Source organism: Tenrec ecaudatus, chromosome 5 (assembly GCF_050624435.1).
Source record: "Tenrec ecaudatus isolate mTenEca1 chromosome 5, mTenEca1.hap1, whole genome shotgun sequence".
Taxonomy (NCBI): Eukaryota; Metazoa; Chordata; class Mammalia; order Afrosoricida; family Tenrecidae; genus Tenrec; species Tenrec ecaudatus.
Genome location: NC_134534.1, coordinates 43,957,916 through 43,975,402, shown reverse-complemented (window position 1 = coordinate 43,975,402; position 17,487 = coordinate 43,957,916). Strand labels below are relative to the sequence as shown.

Below are 17,487 nucleotides of genomic sequence, written 5' to 3'. Positions count from 1 at the left end.
TGGTGGGTTTATGCAGGAGCTGGATAGCATATCATCTGTCATCTTGCGCAAAGAGGTGAAAGAAAAGGAGACTGATTTGAGCACCTCCTCTGTGACAGTGAGTAGAGGGACCGCGCCTAGTAAACATCATTTCTTCTGGACCTTGTAACAATAACAGCAGGAAAATATCTCCAGAGAAACCCCACAGCAAAGGTAAAATGCTCACAGATCGTGCTGCAGCAGGACTAGATGGCCACTAAGCCCCAACTTTGGAGCACATTGCTAAACAGCTTTCCAGGCCATCAATCCCATCCAAACACCCTGTCACTGAGTCAATAATAACTCATAGTGACCTGCCCCTGGGGGTGTCCAAGACTGAAACTCTACAGAACTAGAAAGCCTCATGTTCTCTCGAGGAGCATCTGGTGGTTTTGAACTGCTAACAATGCAGTTAACAGCCCAACACATAACCGCATGGTATCAGGGCTCCTCCCACGTGAGCTCAAGCACAGAATACTTAAGATACTTTAGTGACAATAATAACTACCCCTTATTAAGACCTTACACTGAACACGTCACTGGCCCAAGGGTCTTTGTCTGTGCTTTATCTCATCTGAATGCTTTAGCAACCTCTAAGGTTAGTACTATTATTCATCCCATGGCACGGGGAAGAAAACTAAGGTCCAAAGCTTGAGTAACTCACCCAAGTTCCTATCAGTGATAAGTGGCAGTGCCAAGTTGGCAGCCAGGTCTGACTTCACCACCAGCCTATAATAATGTAGATAGCAAAGGGCAGCTGGAAGGGAATGAAGAGGAAAAAAGGAAAATGGTGATGCTTGCACAGAGAGGTGGGAGTGTGGAAGAGTCTGGGGATCGAGTCTTGGGTGCCCAATCTGTGAGAATGCACACTGTTCATAAAGTTGGAGCTGCAGCGTTTCTTCTTTGGAAAAAAGATTTTTGTGGTTTACAGGTTTGATTCTATTTTGCTAGGGAACTATTCTGAACTGGGTGAACTCTTGGGAGATCTCTGGCACATGAAATTTGTTGTTGTTATTTTGGGGTCCACAAAGAAAGGAAGAAAGACTTGAGGTGTGAGGGTCTAGTATCTTCCTTGTTAGGAGAAAGCAAGTGCTTCCCACACATTTATTTCACAATACCACAACTTATTTGTTTATTTTGGCAAATCCGATTATGGACTTCAAGAACCTTATGAGCAAAATGGCGATGGCACCTTCCAATGAACTTAAGGTGAAGGCTGGATCTCGCTACCAAGTTGAGGGTTGGACTAGATTTCGTCCAGTCCAAGCTCTAGAAGCCTGTCAGTTGATGGAGTTGACCTTCCAAACATTAAAGATCAATTTAACCAGAAAACTCCAGATCCAGAAGATCAAACCATAGATGGAAAGAAAAGTACAAAGTAGAACAGAGTTGAAAATAGAGAAAATGCTTTTATTAATGCTTCACTGGTCAGTTTTTCATGGTCAAAGTTTTAAAAAATTATCAGGTTGTCAAGGACATAGATAAATACATGGGCCAATATACTTTTTTTCACAGATTCTCTGAGCTCTACATGAAGGTCAAAACCTAAACAAATAGATTTGTTTTGACTCTTGCCTGTTAAGGGGCGTTGGCTTTTAAGAGCTGAGAAAAAAAAAACCTCCACTGGTTGTGGGAAAGAGTTATGAATGTGATTTGTAACCATTTTATCTAAAACACTGCATAAGGGCAAGCAGGGTGACTTTCTTGTGCATCAGTTACATTTTGAAAACCGTGGTTTCCATGGAGTGGTGTGGAAGGATATGAAAAACACTCTAGTAAGCAGAAACAACACACTCTTATCTTACCAAACAAAGTGTCAGGAGAAACAAGGAGTCCAGATGGGCTTGAAACATCATGTTTTTCTTTATTCCAACGCCTGTGAATAAATCAGAGATAAAAATGACTAGTTAGCAGTGTAGTCAAATCTTGCCTTTCCAACCAGGAAGGTTCACTCTATGACTCCCCGTTACAGATCTAGTAGAATGAGATGACAAAAGACTAAGCTATCCCCTGCATGGACAGAAAATAGGTATAAATTTCTGAAAGGAAAAAGACATATTTTATATGCCAGCATAAAAACCAAAGTCAAATCAGCCGTCTTTGAGCCAATCCCAATAAGGGTGACGCCCTATGAGTCAGGGTAGAATTGCCTATACAGTTTTCATGGACTGTACTCTTTGCGAAGGAGTCCTGGTGGAGATTGTATGCTGACTGTAGGCTAGGCTGCTAACTGCACGGTAAGCAGTTCTATACCACCAGTTGCTTCTCGGGAGAAAGCTAAGTCTTTTTATTCTGGAAAATAATTGCAGTCTCAGAACAGCATAGGGGCAGTTCTTCCCTGTCCAATAGGGTCAGCACGGGTAGGAATCAACTTGGGGGCAGCGAGTTAGATAATCTTTACATAAGTACATTGGCAGACCTTTCTCTGGAGGCACTTCTGAGGAGATACAAACTGTCCACCTTTCGATCCGTGGCCAAACACTTAACCATTGCCCCACCAAGGACTCCTATATTACATCACCTAACTGTATATTCTAAGTCAGTACTAAGATTATGAGGGCTCCTCTGATTCACCCCTGCAGATAGACATTCCTCAGAAAGAAAGAACGCATACAGTCTGTCACTCAACAATCTCATTAATCCTCTAGACACTGTTGTTACCTACAAAATATGCCCACCTTTGGGGGGAGAGGGAACCTCTAAAGCTCAAGACCATCGAGTTGAGTCTGATACATAGTTCCTCTGTAGGGCAGAGCAGAACTGCTCCTGTGAGTTTCTAAGACTGTCACTGTTTATCTCACTTTCTCCAGCGACACAGCTAGCAGGTTCAAATGGCGCTTAGCAGCCCGCCACATAAGCCACCACCCCGCCAGGGCTCCTGGTACGGAAATAATGCACTTCTTAAATTAAACCCGCCTGATCTCTTCTGCTTACCACCTTTCTTTGTGATTTGTGACTTCATGTTTCAAAGAAATGATCATTTTCCTAAGATGCATCATGACTAGGAGATTTAAAGTGCTCCATATCACATGCAGGGTTGTGGCTTACCATAATATCGGACACTCCTCCCCCCCCCCCACCCCCAGCAAAAAGAGCAAAGGAATAACTAGTGCATTTCTTTTACTAAAATTCCAATCATGGTATTGTCTGTAGAGATTATTTCGTGTTTTCCTTGTTTTTTAAACTTTTCTACATTGAGCATATATCACGAATATACTCAACATGTGAAATGCATGATGATTAATTCTCATCATTCTGGCTGCTATTGCTAGGTGATGTCAAATAGGTTCTAACACAGTAGCTCTACGTATGAGAGAGCAAACGATTGCCCGGCTTTGTGTATCCTCACAAAGGGGGCTGTATTTGAGACCACTGTGGCAGTCACTAGGTTAATCCGTAGCCTTGAGAATCTGTCTTTTTTGTTCTCATGATGTCCTCCTGCAAGGACTGGTCCTTTCCACCTATACCTCCCCCCAGAAGAATTTATTTCAAAGGACAACATTGAATCTGCAGCTCCGGGAGAGGGACATAACTGATCAGAGTACACTGGAGCAGATGAAGGGGCAGGAGGAGAGAGTGGAGCACATCCTGGCCCACCAGGCCTTGAGGACGATGACCTCATTTAGAGCAGCCAGCCCACAGAAGGGACCACATGGCCGGCCCCACTATGAGACATGCTGTCCCTCACTGACCCATAGCCCTACAGGGGACAACACCAAAGACACAGTGTGGGAATTGCACCTGATCTGATCCTGCCACACCGAGGCAAAACATTAAGGGGGTTCAACAGAACAGCAAGGGAATGGAGCGGTGAGATCCTCAGGGAATGCTGAAGGTGGACTTTGGGGCCAGGGACTGGTGCCCCAACAGACTGGACTGGAAAACATTCCTAAAGGCCAACAAACAATCCTTGAACTAACTATAAGCTTTCCTTTCTTGTTGTGTTTTTTTTGTTTGTTTGTTTTTCTGTCATTGGTTTGTTGTTGTTCTTGTTTTGTTGTATATTGCTGCTTGGTTTTTCTCTGTCTTGTTTGTGTGCATGTTATTATCTCCGCAGGTCTGTCTAAATAAAATGGGCTGGATTAATAATCTGGAAGAGAAAACAGCAGGACTGACAGTTCTGGGGGGACATGGGTGGGGGATGTGGGGGGCAAGGTAGTGGTGTTAACAAACTCAGGTACAAGGGAACAACAAGTGATCCAAATCAGTGATGAGGAGAGTGTGGGAGGCCTGGTAGAGCGTAATCAAGGGTAATGTAACCAAGAGGAATTACTGAAACCCAAATGAAGACTGAGCATGACAGTGGGACAAGAGGAAAGTAATAGGAAATAGAGGAAAGAGCTAAGAGGCAAAGGGTGTTTATAGAAGTCTAAATAAAGGGATGTACATAACCAAATATATTTATATATTAGGATGGGGAAATAGATCTATGTGCATATATTTATAGGTTTAGTATTAAGGTAGCAGAAGGACATTGGGCCTCCACTCAAGTACTCCTTCAATGCAAGAATACTTTCTTCTATTAAATTGGCATTCTGTGATGCTCACCATCCCGACACAACCGCTGAAGACAAAGCAGGTGAATAAGCAAATGTGGTGAAGAAAGCTGATGATGCCCAGCGATCAAAAGATATCAAAAGATCTGGGGTCTTAAAGGCTTGAAAGTAAATAAGCGGCCAACTAGCTCAGAAGCAACAACGCCCACATGGAAGAAGCACACCAGCTTGTGTGATCATGAAGTGCTGAAGGGATCAGTTATCAGGCATCAAAGAACAAAAAATCATATCATTGTGTGCTCACCTCCATGATACGATCACTGAAAGACAAATGGGTGCATAAGTAAATGTGGTGAAGAAAGCTGATGGTGTGCAGTTATCAAAAAACATAGTGTCTGGGGTCTTAAAGGCTTGAAGGTAAGCAAGTGGTCATCTAGCTCAGAAGCAACAAAGCCTACATGGATGAAGCACATCAGCTGGTGCAATCGCAAGGTGTCAAAGGGATCAGGTATCAGGCATCATCAGAACAAAAATAATCTTATCTTAGTGAATGGGTGGGGGGAGTGCGGAGTGGGGATCCAAAGCCCATCTGTGAGCAACTGGACATCCCCTTATGGAAAGGTCGCAGGGAGGAGAGGAGCCAGTCAGAGTGCTGTGTAGCAATGATGAAACATACAACTTTCCTCTAGTTCCTAAATGCTTCCTCCCCATCTCCTACTATCATGATCCCAATTCTGCCTTAAAAATCTGGCTAGACCAGAGGATGTACTCTGGTACAGATAGGAACTGGAAACACAGGGGATCCAGGGAAGATGATACCTTCAGGACCAGTGGTGTGCGTGGTGATACTGGGAGGATAGAAGGAGGGTGGGTTGGAAAGGGGGAACTGATTATAAGGATCTACATGGGACCTCCACCCTGGGGACAGACAACAGAAAAGTGGTTGAAGGGGGACTTGGGGCAGGGCAAGATATGATAAAATAATAGTTTATAAATTATCAAGAGTTCATGAGGGAGGGGGGAACGGGGAGGGAGGAGGACAATGAGGAACTGATGCCAGGGGCTTAGATGGAGAGCAAATGTTTTGAGAACTATGAGGGAAATGAACGCACAAAGGTGCTTTACACAATTGATGTATGTATGGATTGTGGTAAGAGTTGTATGAGCTCCTAATAAAATTATTTTTCTTTTAAAGGGACTGGTCCTTTCTGATAATATGTCCCAAGTATGTGAGATCGACGTCTTGTTATCCTTACTCCTAAGAAGCATTCTTGCTGTACTTTTTCCAAGACAGATTTGCCTGTTCTTGTAGTCCACGGTATATTCAGTATTGTTTGCCAATACTGTAATTCAAAGCTATCTATTGGGGGGTTTGTTTATTCATTGTCCAGTTTTGGTATGCATATGGATGTTGCTATTGTTGTTATTGTTATTGTTGTTAGGTTCTGTTGAATTGATTCTGATTCAAATTGACATCCCCTAGATAGTAGTTATTTCTGATAAGATGTCCAATGCATTAGAGATGATATCTTGACACTTAGCTTTTAAGGAGCATTCTGGCTATACTTCCAAGACAGATTTATTTATTCTGGTAGCCCAGTGTAATTTCAATATTCTTTGCCAACAATCTAATTTATATGCATTAACTCTTCTCTCTCAGTCCTCCTTATTCGTTGTCCAGCTGCCATATGCATATGAGGCAAGCATGTGGCTTGGGCCTTGTGAATTGTAGCATGAAAAGTGATATTTTTGCCCTTTAACACATATTTTCCTAGTGCAATAAATTATTTGATTTCTTGACTGCATGTGAATAAGGACTCTAAGAACTCATACCCTGAAAATTGCAAAGCCCTTGCATTTAAAGTTTGAAAAGGAAAAAGTGCTTTCCTATTTTGACTTCAAAAATGTCCTGGGAGATAAAAAAAATAAATGAGCAATTATTAAGCATTAAAATTTCCCACAACTGGGCCATTAAGCAACATCATAATAAATGGATGAAAGATTGCTGTTGCCAATGATTTAATTTTATTTCCATCTGTAATCAGCATTCATGGAAGCAGCAGTCAAGAAAACGCTTCAGGACCAGTGGTGAGAGTGGCGATACCAGGACCAGTGGTGAAAGTGGCGATACCTGAAGGGTGGAAGGAAGGCGGGGTAGAAAGGGGGAACCAATTACAAGGATCTACATATAACTCCCTCCCTGTGGAACAGTCAACAGAAAAGTGGGTGAAGGGAGACACTGGACAGTGTAAGACATGACAAAATAATGTATAAATTCTCAGGGGTTCATGAGGAGAGGTGGGGAGGGAGGGGAAATGAGGAGCTGATACAAAGGGCTCAAGTAGAAAGCAAATGAATCAGAATCATCTCGCAGAACCTAACAACAATAACAACAATGGATAAACAAACAGTTCTGTCTTGAAGTACAGGCGGTGTGCTCCATAAAATCAAAGCTGGGAGACTTTATCTCACGTATTTTGGACATGATATCAAGAGACACCAGTCCCTGGCAAAGTGCATCGTGCTGGACATGATGGACTGGCTCTGTGGTTGCAAAAATAGACTCAACACATTGTGAGGATGAGGAAGAAGTAGGCAGGTGCAGTCACGACATTGTCCAGATGGCCATGCCTGTGCTCTACTGGATCACTTTTCTCTGCAAAGGGTGTAAATACAGATCTCTTTCAGTCAATTGGCCAAGTAACCGTCTTCCAAATTTCCTGGCATAGATGAGTAAATGCTTCCAGTGCTTCACCAGCTAGTTGAAACATTTCCATTGGTGTTTTGTCTATTTCTGGAGCCTTGTTTGTGGCTAATGCCTTCAGTTTCCCTAAGTATCATTGGTTCTTGATCATATGCTATCTTTAAAATGGTTGGGTATCTACAAGTTCTTTTTGCTGCAGTGACCATGTATTCTTTCCATCTTCTCTTGATACTTCCTGCATCATTCAATATTTTGCCCAGAACAGCCTTCACTATTAAAATCGAGGCTTAATTTTTTTCTTCAGTTTTTTTCAGCTTGAGATCTGCTAACTGTGTTCTTCCTTTTTGGTTTTCTAATTCTAGGTCTTCGCACATTTCATTTAATTCTTCGCTTTGTCTTCTCATGCTGCCCTGTGACGTTTTCTATTCAACTATTTTACCTCATCATTTCTTTCACTTGCTGTAGCTACTCTACCCTGAAGTGCAAGTGACATTCATTCATTTTGATCTTTTCTTTATTTCCTGTTTTATAAATGAGTTTTCACTTCTTCGTGTATGATGTTCCAGGTAAACCAGCCTCATCTTAGCTGCTGCTATTGCACTTCCCCACCCTCTCCTCCCACAGATGCAGTCCGTTTGACTCCTGTACACTCCATGTGGAGAAGCCCACGTATGTGGTCAACATTTATGCTGTTGGAAAAAAGGTATTTGCAATGAAGACGTTGTTGGTCATGCAAAATTCTATCATGGGATTTCCAAATGGTTTCTATCACGAAGGCCATATTTTCCAACTACTGTTCCGTCCTTTTCGTTTTCAACTTTCCCATTTCCAATCACCAGTAATTGTCAGGGCAATCTTGGGAGCATGTTTGATCAATTTCAGACTGAAAAGGTGGGCAGAATTCTTCAATGTCTTCATCGCTAGCTTTGGGGGTGGGTGTGTAAATTTAAACAGCAGTTGTAGTAACTGGATATCCTGGTATGTGTATGGATATCATCACAGACAGCATTGTACTTCAAGATAAAGTCTATTTTGAAGATGGAGGTGACATCATCCTTCTTCAATTGGTCATTCTCAGAATAGCAAGCCACATCCTTAGCTGATTCAAAATTGTGTTCCATTTCATTTTTACCACTTGTAATTTTCATAGATTAAAACTTCATATTCCACTTTCCAATTATTAATAACTGTTTGCTGCTGTTTCTTCTGAATTTAAATCATGTTCCTTCAACAAATAAAGGTTCTGAAGACTTCAGTCCATCTGTGTCATTTTAATTGACTCTACCTTGAGAAGGCATCTCTTCCAGAGTCATATTTTGAGTGTATCTTCTGACCTGAGAGATTCCCCTTCCGGAATGCTATCTGACAATCTTCCTTTGCTATTGGCAAAATCTTCAATATATCTGAAAATGTCTCACTCCTATTCATAAGTGTTTCAGTGTTTCAATAAATAACCCTCCCCAAATGGACAGCCTTTGCCATAGTCTGCTCTTAGTCTGGAAGCTCCACTGAAATCCGTTCATCTTGGGTGACCCTGCTGGCATTTGAAATACCAGTGACACAGCTTCCAGCATCACAGCAACATACAGGCCACCACAGTACGACAAACTGACAGGCAAGTGGTAAATCTATATCTATGTCTCTCTCTCTCTCTCTGTCTCTCTCTGTCTCTCTCTCTCTCTCTCTCTCTCTCTCTCTCTATATATATATATATATATATATATATATATATATATATATATATAATGTATTTCTTTGGATTGCACAAATTTGTGTGTTCTTCTACTAACTTGAAGGTTGGCGATTTGAATCTACCCAGCAGCACAGCACAGGACTCACCCTTGACCTGCTCCCAGAAAGATTTCAACCAAGAAAACCCTATGGAGCTGTTCTCTGTAACACGAGTCACCATGGATCAGAATCAAACCATGGCAACAGCTTTGGTTTAGAGATCTAAATTAAGTAACTTGCTCTAAAGTTTCACAGTTGTTTGAACAAAGATTTAGGACTAGAATGTTTGTAGACCTAGGATTCTTAAGTCTACAAATGCCTTAAGTCTCTAAAAATTCAATTCTCCAGCAGAGTTCATTCGATTGATATGTTCAGACATCATTTTAAAATTGACCTAAAATGTTAAACACAAACAGGACATATTTTACTGCCTTAAACTATTTATTTGGTTTACAGTTTTCCACTCTTTAAATAAAATACAAATGTTAATGAAGCACATAGGAACTGGCACCAATCCAAGGTTATTACAAGCGTTGCATGCACATGAAGTATTATTAAATCTCTGTCCCCTGGTTATTGGCTCAGTTCGGACTCCCAGCAGCCCTGTAGAACATATAGATCTGCCCCACAGAGTATCAAGGCTGTGGCCTTTACAGGAGTAGCCTGTCACATCTTTTTCCTGTGTGCTGGTCGGGAAGCTTCAACCCTCAAACTTATTAGTAAGATACACTATCAACTAATATTTGCTCAATAAAAATGATAATATAGACAACAATGACGCAGTTAGGGATCTTTCTCCTCAAACTCTTCTATAGTGAATATCCCTCAGATGCCAACCTAGTCACCGGTCTTATCAGCCACTCCCTTCCACACCCTCCTTGGGGACTTCGAACCCCAAGCTTTCTTGTCCTCATGTCTTTGCCTTCACGGAACTCCCCACTTGGCACAAAACCCACCCCAGAGTAACTGGACAATTGATATTTGCTTAATGAAGTGGGTAGAGATTGTCCTTCCTCATCTAAACGTCTACACTGACACTAACCATGTCATTCACTTATTGAAGAAGCATTGACTGCCATTTTTGCTATTTTCACAAACACTACTGGACTAATAAGCAACAGAATGACAAATGGAGAAAAGATTGAAGCTGCTGATTTTATTTTACTTGGATCCAAAACCAATGCTCATGGAAGCAGCAGTCAAGAAATCAAACAACAGCTTGCACCCGGCAAATCTGCTGCAAAAAAACATCTTGGGGGTGTTAAAATGCAAAAATACCACTTTGATGACTAAAATGTGCCAGATTCAAATGATTTTCAGTTGCTTCCTGTCTAGGTGGAAGCTAGACAAGGAATAAGGGAAGACAGAGAGTTGAAGCCTTTAAATCAAGGATAGGGAACATTCAGTTCAAGGGCCAAAATTAAAGAAAACAAACTCAAGGCCATTGAGTCGATGCCAAGTCATAACACCCCTATGGGACAGGTAGACCTGCTCCTGTGAGTTTCTCAAGCTGCAACTCTTAACGGGAGTAAACAGAAAGCCCGCCTTTCTCTTGCAGAGTAGCTGGTGGTTTTGATCTGCTGACTTTGCAGTTAGCAGCCTAACATGTAACCACTATGCCACCAGGGCTACTGCAGTCCAGCTAAGGTCTGAGAAATCATCAATACTAGCGAACACCACACGCCTCACCAAAAAGCAGCAGTTCCAGTCATCACGTTAAACAAGTTAGATGTTTTACCAGCATGGCCTGAGAGTGCTGGTATAAATATCCCAATGGTCCCTGACAGAAACAAAGGCTCCCAACCCTGCCTTAAATCACGGTGTTGGTGAAGAATATTGAAAATACCACGGACTTCCAGGGAAAGCTGGAAATCTCTTTTGAAAGCAGGACAGTTTGAATGCTTCTGGAAACAAAGATGGTGAGACTTCATCTCACATATCTTAGACATGTGATCAGATGGGATTGCGTTTGGGCCCAGAGTACAGGACACGGGGTTTATAAAGTTGAGGGTCAGAGAAAAAGAGGAAGCTCTTCAGGGAGAAGGATTGATACGCTGGCTGCTACGCCGGTCTCAAGCACAGCAGTGATGGGGGGCACGGTGCAGGATCAGGTAGTGCGTTTCCTTCTGTTGTATCTAGGGGTTCCAACAAGGTGGAGTAGACTCTGAATCAACCCACAGCAATGACACTGTACCCACCAATGCTGTGCTAAGCATTCAGCCACTACAACAAGAGCCCCGGGAGCCTGCCTTCAGGGAGCTAGGATCTTAATGCACCTCCTGCAGGAAGTCTGCCCTGATTTCCACTCAAGTGTTTCCCTCGTAAGGGTCCTCCTGCTCTCTATTCCAACCAAACCCAACCCACAATCATCCATCTGATTCCCACTGTGGCCGTTACATAATCTGCTGTCAACTGGAGACTATTAAGAGTGAAGGGGTGGGGTTTAGCCTGTCAATCAAGTGGCAGCTTGATGGCCTCATTTGAAGGTGCTAAGATGATAAATAGCTTGCTGGAAGTGGGACACACAGACACACACTCACTCACTGTGAGACATTCCTGTTGACAAGCCACATGGAACTATGCTGATGGTAGCCAGAGCCTTGGAGCTGAAGGAGCCACATGGAGACCCATGCCAATGCTAAGATGCTTCCACAGCCACTGGATCCACAAAACTTTCCACCCACTGCCTGTGATCTTCCTGTACTCGGCATCATTGCATGTGTTGCTTGAGTCTAAAGAGGAATTTACAGACTGGTACTGGACATATGGGCTAATATCAGATTGATGGACTTGATCTGGACTGGGCTGGGATGTACACTCTTTATACAAAGCTCTTTCCTATATACAGATGAGTGTCTATGATTTTTTTTCTCTAGTCTAATCAGACTAACACATTAAGGTACCAGGAATGGGGTTCGAACCCACGCGGACATAGGTCCATTGGACCCATGCGTAACCACTCTATCAAGGGTTTCCATAAATCTTTATGGGAGCAAACAGCCTCATCTTTCTCCTGAAGAACAGCTGGTGGATTTGAACTGCCTGCTCGTAGTTTGAAGTCCGATGCTTACTCAACAGCACCACCAGAGCTCTTTTGCTCTCTCTTGGTACCTCTGATGTCACCATCTTGCTCCACAGTTTATTTCTTTATCATTTATTTACCAGTCTAAGAGACCACGTCTACTGGAAAATAAAATCCTTCAGGACAGGGACCTACCTAAGTTGTTAAATCCCCCATGGCTCTTTGCACTATGTCTTGTATATAAAAAGCCCTCAGTGAACGTTTACTGGATTCTAACGCTATCATGGAGGAGCCCTGGTGATGCACACTGTGGCTGGGCTGCTGACTGACAGGCTGGAGGCTGGAACCGACCCAGTGGTTCCATGGGAAAAATACTCTACAGGTTCTGCTTTGTCACAAGGGGTTAGTAAGACATGGAGTCAACTAGCCAACACACACACACACATACACACACACACTTTCCATTGTCTGACACGGATTGGAGTCCCTGCATGGCGCAAGCTGCCAATGCACTCACCCAGCAGACAAAAAGTTGAAGATTGAATCTAGTCCATCCAAAGGTGCCTCAGAAGAAAGGCCTGGTGATCTACTTCCCAAAACTCAACCACTGAAAACGCTATGGAGCACGGTTCTATTCTGAGGCACCTGGGTTGAAATCAACTGGATGGCAATTAGCTTTAACACTGATGCACTATGAATCTGGTCTCATCTGTGTGGACATTCAGAGCAAACAAACCATTAAAGAAAATTGATTTGATGCAAATATATATAGGAGGTTGGGGAAATAGATCTTTGTGTCGATATTTATAGGTCAAGTATTAAGGTGGCGGAAGGACCTTGGGCCTCTACTCAAACACTCCCTCTATGCATGAATACCTTCTTTTATTAAATTGGAACTCTATGATGCTCACTCTCCCGACACAACGGCTGGAGCCAAAGTGGGTGAACAAGTAAATGTGGTGAAGAAAGCTGATGGTGCCCGGCTATCAAAAGAGATAGTGACTGGGGTCTTAAAGGCTTGAAGATAAACAAGCGGCCATCTAGCTCAGAAGCAACAAAGTCCACATGGAAGAACACACCAGCCTGTGTGATCGAGTGGTCCCAAAGGGATCAGTTACCAGGCATCAAAGAACAAAAAATCATATCATTGACTGCACACCTCCATGATAGGATCGCTGAAGACAAATGGGTGCACAAGCAAATGTGGTGAAGAAAGCTGATGGTGCCCGGCTATCAAAAGAGATAGTGTCTGGGGTCTTAAAGGCCTGAAGGTGAACAAGCGGCCATCCCGCTCAGAAACAAATAAGCCCACATGGAAGAAGCACACCGGCCAGTGCGATCACGAGGTGCCCAAGGGACCAGATATAAGGCATCATGCAAAAAAAAAAAAAAGATATAAGTGTGTGTATGTATGTGTATATATGTGTATATGTATATATGTATGTGTATATATATATATTATATTAAATGAAGGGGGAAGTGCAGAGTGGAGACCCAAGGCCCAAGTGTCGGCCAATGGAGATCCCCTCATAGAGGGGCTTAGGAGAGGAGATGGGTTAATTAGGGTGTGAGGTAGTATCGATGAAGAACACAGCTTTCCCCCAGATCCTGGATGCTTCCTCCCCCCAACTACCATGATCCGAATTCTACCTTGCAGGGCTGGATAGGACAGAGGCTGTACACTGGTACATATGAGGGTTGGAGGTACAGGGAATCCAGGGTGGATGATACCTTCAGGACCAAGGGCGTGAGGGACGATGCTGGGAGAGTGGAGGGTGAGTGGGTTGGAAAGGGGGAAATGATTACAAGGATCCACATGTGACCTCTTCCCTGGGAGAGGGACAGCAGAGAAGGGGGGAAGGGAGACCCCGAATAGGACAAGATATGACAAAATAACGAGGTATAAATTACCAAGGGCATATGAGGGAGGGGGGAAAGGGGAGGGAGGGGGGGAAAAAAAAGAGGACCTGATGCAAGGGGCTTAAGTGGAGAGCAAATGCCTTGAGAATGATTGGGGCAGGGAATGTATGGATGTGCTTTATACAATTGATGTATGTATATGTATGGATTGTGGTAAGAGTTGTTGGAGTCCCTAATAAAATGTAAAAGAAGAAAAGAGAAAAAAATGATTAGGGCAAAGACTGTACAGATGTGCTTTATACAATTGATGTATGTATATGTATGAACTGTGAAAAGAATTGTATCAGCCCCAATAAATTGTTAAAAAAAGAAATGTTTAACAATAAAAAAAAAAGAACAAAAAAAAAAAAGAAAATGGATTTGAAGTAAGAAGATCTGCTCTGATGCAAAGCAATAGGATTTTATCGATGACAGAGCAGTGGTTGTTTTAAATACACTAACGGGTTTGTGCTCGGTGAATACACTCTGAATTGGCTGAAATAGAACATCTTCTTTTAAACTGATTTTTGAAAACTCTTTCCGTTTAATTTAAGTGGCATGATCAAAAAACAAAATAAAGTATTGATTTTAGTCTGATGCTCACACAAGTTACCATTTGGGTTTTCTTTAGTGGAATCTAGAAAGTAAAAGCATAAGTCCACTTATGTTTTATCTTGTCACTTATACTTAATCTTATCACTTACAGACTGACTTTCAGCAAGAAAAAAAATAGAATAATTTTCTACTCTGATGCCTAGGATTCCACTGTATAGTGGAACAAAACTGTAACACATGATGCAGTTGTTCAGAACAGGAACCCTGGGGCTTTAACCGCCTGTTTGGATGGCTGGTCCCTCAACCAAACTAGCTATGTGGCTCCTGTGCTGTTGCTTACCCGTTTGTAAATCAGGCGTAGTGCCGTCTGTTTACCTGTGACTGTTACAGCATTCACCAAGTTAATATTCACAGCAGTGCTTGCCAAATTAAAAAAAAAAAAGTCATTCTTCCACCCAAGTTGATCGTCTCCAGCTCTTGGGACCCCTGAGAATACTCGAGGAAGAGCCTTCATAGGAGCAGCCAGGTGAAACAGCAGCCCGGCAAGGCCTTTATTGAGTGAGTCAAAGCAAAGTGCACTGAGGGTAGGGTTATGGCGGAAGAGGACTTCGGCCTCTCAAACAGGTCTTGATTACATTTCTTCTTTGCGGGGACACAATTCACGGACAAATAGCATTGCCTAGTTAAGATATTTGCATAGTTAGAATGATGCTTAGGGGAAAACATAGTTTTATAACCAACAGTGTCTAGAAAAAGCAAGCCATATGTATACATTTGAGATACACTCCTTAGAACACCAGTGCGGAGGTTTTGGAATTGATTTCTGGATAATTGTGGGACACTTGAGCTGAATTACCTGAAATGGTTGAGCCAACCATCTGCTTGGAGCTTCCACCACTTGTCAGGGTTTCTCTCAGGGCAACTCGACACCAAACCTGGAGTCAATTCTGACTCACAGTGAGGGGCCCTGCGGGACAGGGCTGAAGTGCCTCCTAGAATTTCCTAGGCTGTGAGGTTTATGGGGTCCCATCACGGGGTCTTTTCTCCCATGGAACCACTGGTCTTTTCAAAGTGTTGGCCTTTGGGCAGCTAGCTGACTTTTAACACCTGGGCCCCTGGAGCTCCTGCCCCATCAGGTACAAGAACTAAAGTCAGGCAGTTTCCACGACAACCATCTGAGTAGCCAAACATATTCTTGTGGTCACAGGCCAAAGGTTTTGAAAAGAAAAGCCAGGAAGGAGTTGGGAAAAGAGACCTCAGTCCCGCTCTGGGGAAGGAGGAGGAGACGTCAGAGGGCCCTGTCGGCTTGTATATACTGTGGGGGCCGATTTAATGCTCAAAGACCTGCAAAGAATCTAACTTAGAAAGATGTTAAAGCCGACAGAGAAAAAGAAGCCAAATGCCACTAGACCCATCACACCACCAAGGGGTATGATCACAAAGCAAGCCAAGAAATTGATGTCCTTTTGACACTACCTAGTTGGGACTTGTAACATAGGGTTTATAACTTTCCTTTTTGAAGCTGTAATGTGTACTGGTCAGCTTGCTCAAACAGATCTGCTGTGTAAGTGGGCCCTCCCCCCACTTTTGATGACTGAACATCATTTGCTGGTTATAGCAGCAAATGAAAGACCCTCTCCACCCCCAAGAGAAAGAACTTGTTTGGTTTTTGAATTCTCTAGTCCTCTTGAAAATAGCTTGAATAATGGCGTTAAAGCTGCTTACACCTCAGGACAGTTTGCCCTGTCTTAAGGGTGCACAGACAGTTGACTTCCCCCGCCCCCAATTCAGGAAAAATACATTTTGTTTAGGGCATAAAGAAAGCCCTAGGGTGCTCTGAATCTGTTCATGAATCTATGTCATTGTCATAAAGTGCATACTGTTTATATAAATCACTGTGAACTTGTTTTGTTTGTAATTTGTTTCAAAAGGATTACTTTTTTCTTCATTGTCTTTTCATCTAAACACTGGCTTTTATGGCTAGCAACATATTAGGAGCAACCTTCCACCTTGCCAGCATCACTGGTGTGATGATGTATTTTTAATTAAAGCACACGTTTCCCTTGTCATATACTTACAGTGGCAATTAAAGCCATTATTTCAAATGTCTGTGACTCCTTCCTATTGCCAAAGTTTCTGTTTAAATATGTATTGACATGACCCTAACTACAAGGTGGTGTGGCTCTGTGCCCCGGCTACTTTAGGGGGTTGAAAACAGCTTTTTTATTTGGAATAGCCATTAGTAAGATAGTGCTACTTAAGCAATTAATAATTGAAATCAACATTTTGTACAATTTCCATGGAGTCTATTCACTAAGTTATCTTTTTACAGTTGCATCAGGCCTGAACCCATCCATTCAGAAGACTTCCAATTATAGAAACAATACTGTTCTTTAAGAGTGACCGATTATGCTTCACGTGACCTACATTCTTCATTCTGCGGTGAAGTTGAGGCGTCTAAGTCAAAACGAAGGAACTGACTATGCACCAGTTTATACAGAGCTCACAGTATCTATGACCTTTTTAAACTAAGATCTGTTAAAAAATGTTTCAACAGATGACCATGTGGTAAAAATGAAGTCAGACTTATTAAATGCTGAACTTGTTCAATCAAAAAAAAAAGACCCCAGTCCCCTAAATGTGGGAGCCATCTCACTAGAAGACATTGCCACCCCCACTCACTCCAACTGTGGAGACCGAGCCTGCTGGCCGTGCTGTCTTAAGGAGGTGGCCTCGTTTAATTGACCCTGGTGCAGAAAACCCTGGAACCGCTCCATACCGTAAATCTGGATCCAGCCAGGACAGGAACACAGAGGCCTGCTCTATTGCAAACCTCATTTGCCACACACAGTACTGAGACGTTTATGGAAAAATCAGTTCCTGATCTCTTGTAAGAAACCCTATGAGCTAGGGACATCTATTATAATCTATCTCTTAAAGATTTTTTTTAAGTGAAGGGCAAAGAGATTAAGAGACTTGCCCAGGGTCATACGGCCTAGCTAATTTCCACACCCATGCCCTTAATTTTACATTATTCTCCCACCCAAAGCAAGGGCCCCTGA

At 42.7% G+C, this 17,487-nt stretch overlaps 1 protein-coding gene across 1 annotated transcript in view; it reads right to left on the bottom strand.

The window, feature by feature from the left end:
* Positions 1-1,890, bottom strand: part of CDH17 (cadherin 17) — a 58,908-nt gene extending 57,018 nt beyond the window's left edge. The window contains exon 1 of the mRNA XM_075550612.1: positions 1,824-1,890. Within this exon, the coding sequence (XP_075406727.1) occupies positions 1,824-1,874 (51 nt within the window). The 5' untranslated portion in view covers positions 1,875-1,890. The remainder of the gene's footprint in view (positions 1-1,823) is intronic.
* Positions 1,891-17,487: the final 15,597 nt, after the last annotated feature.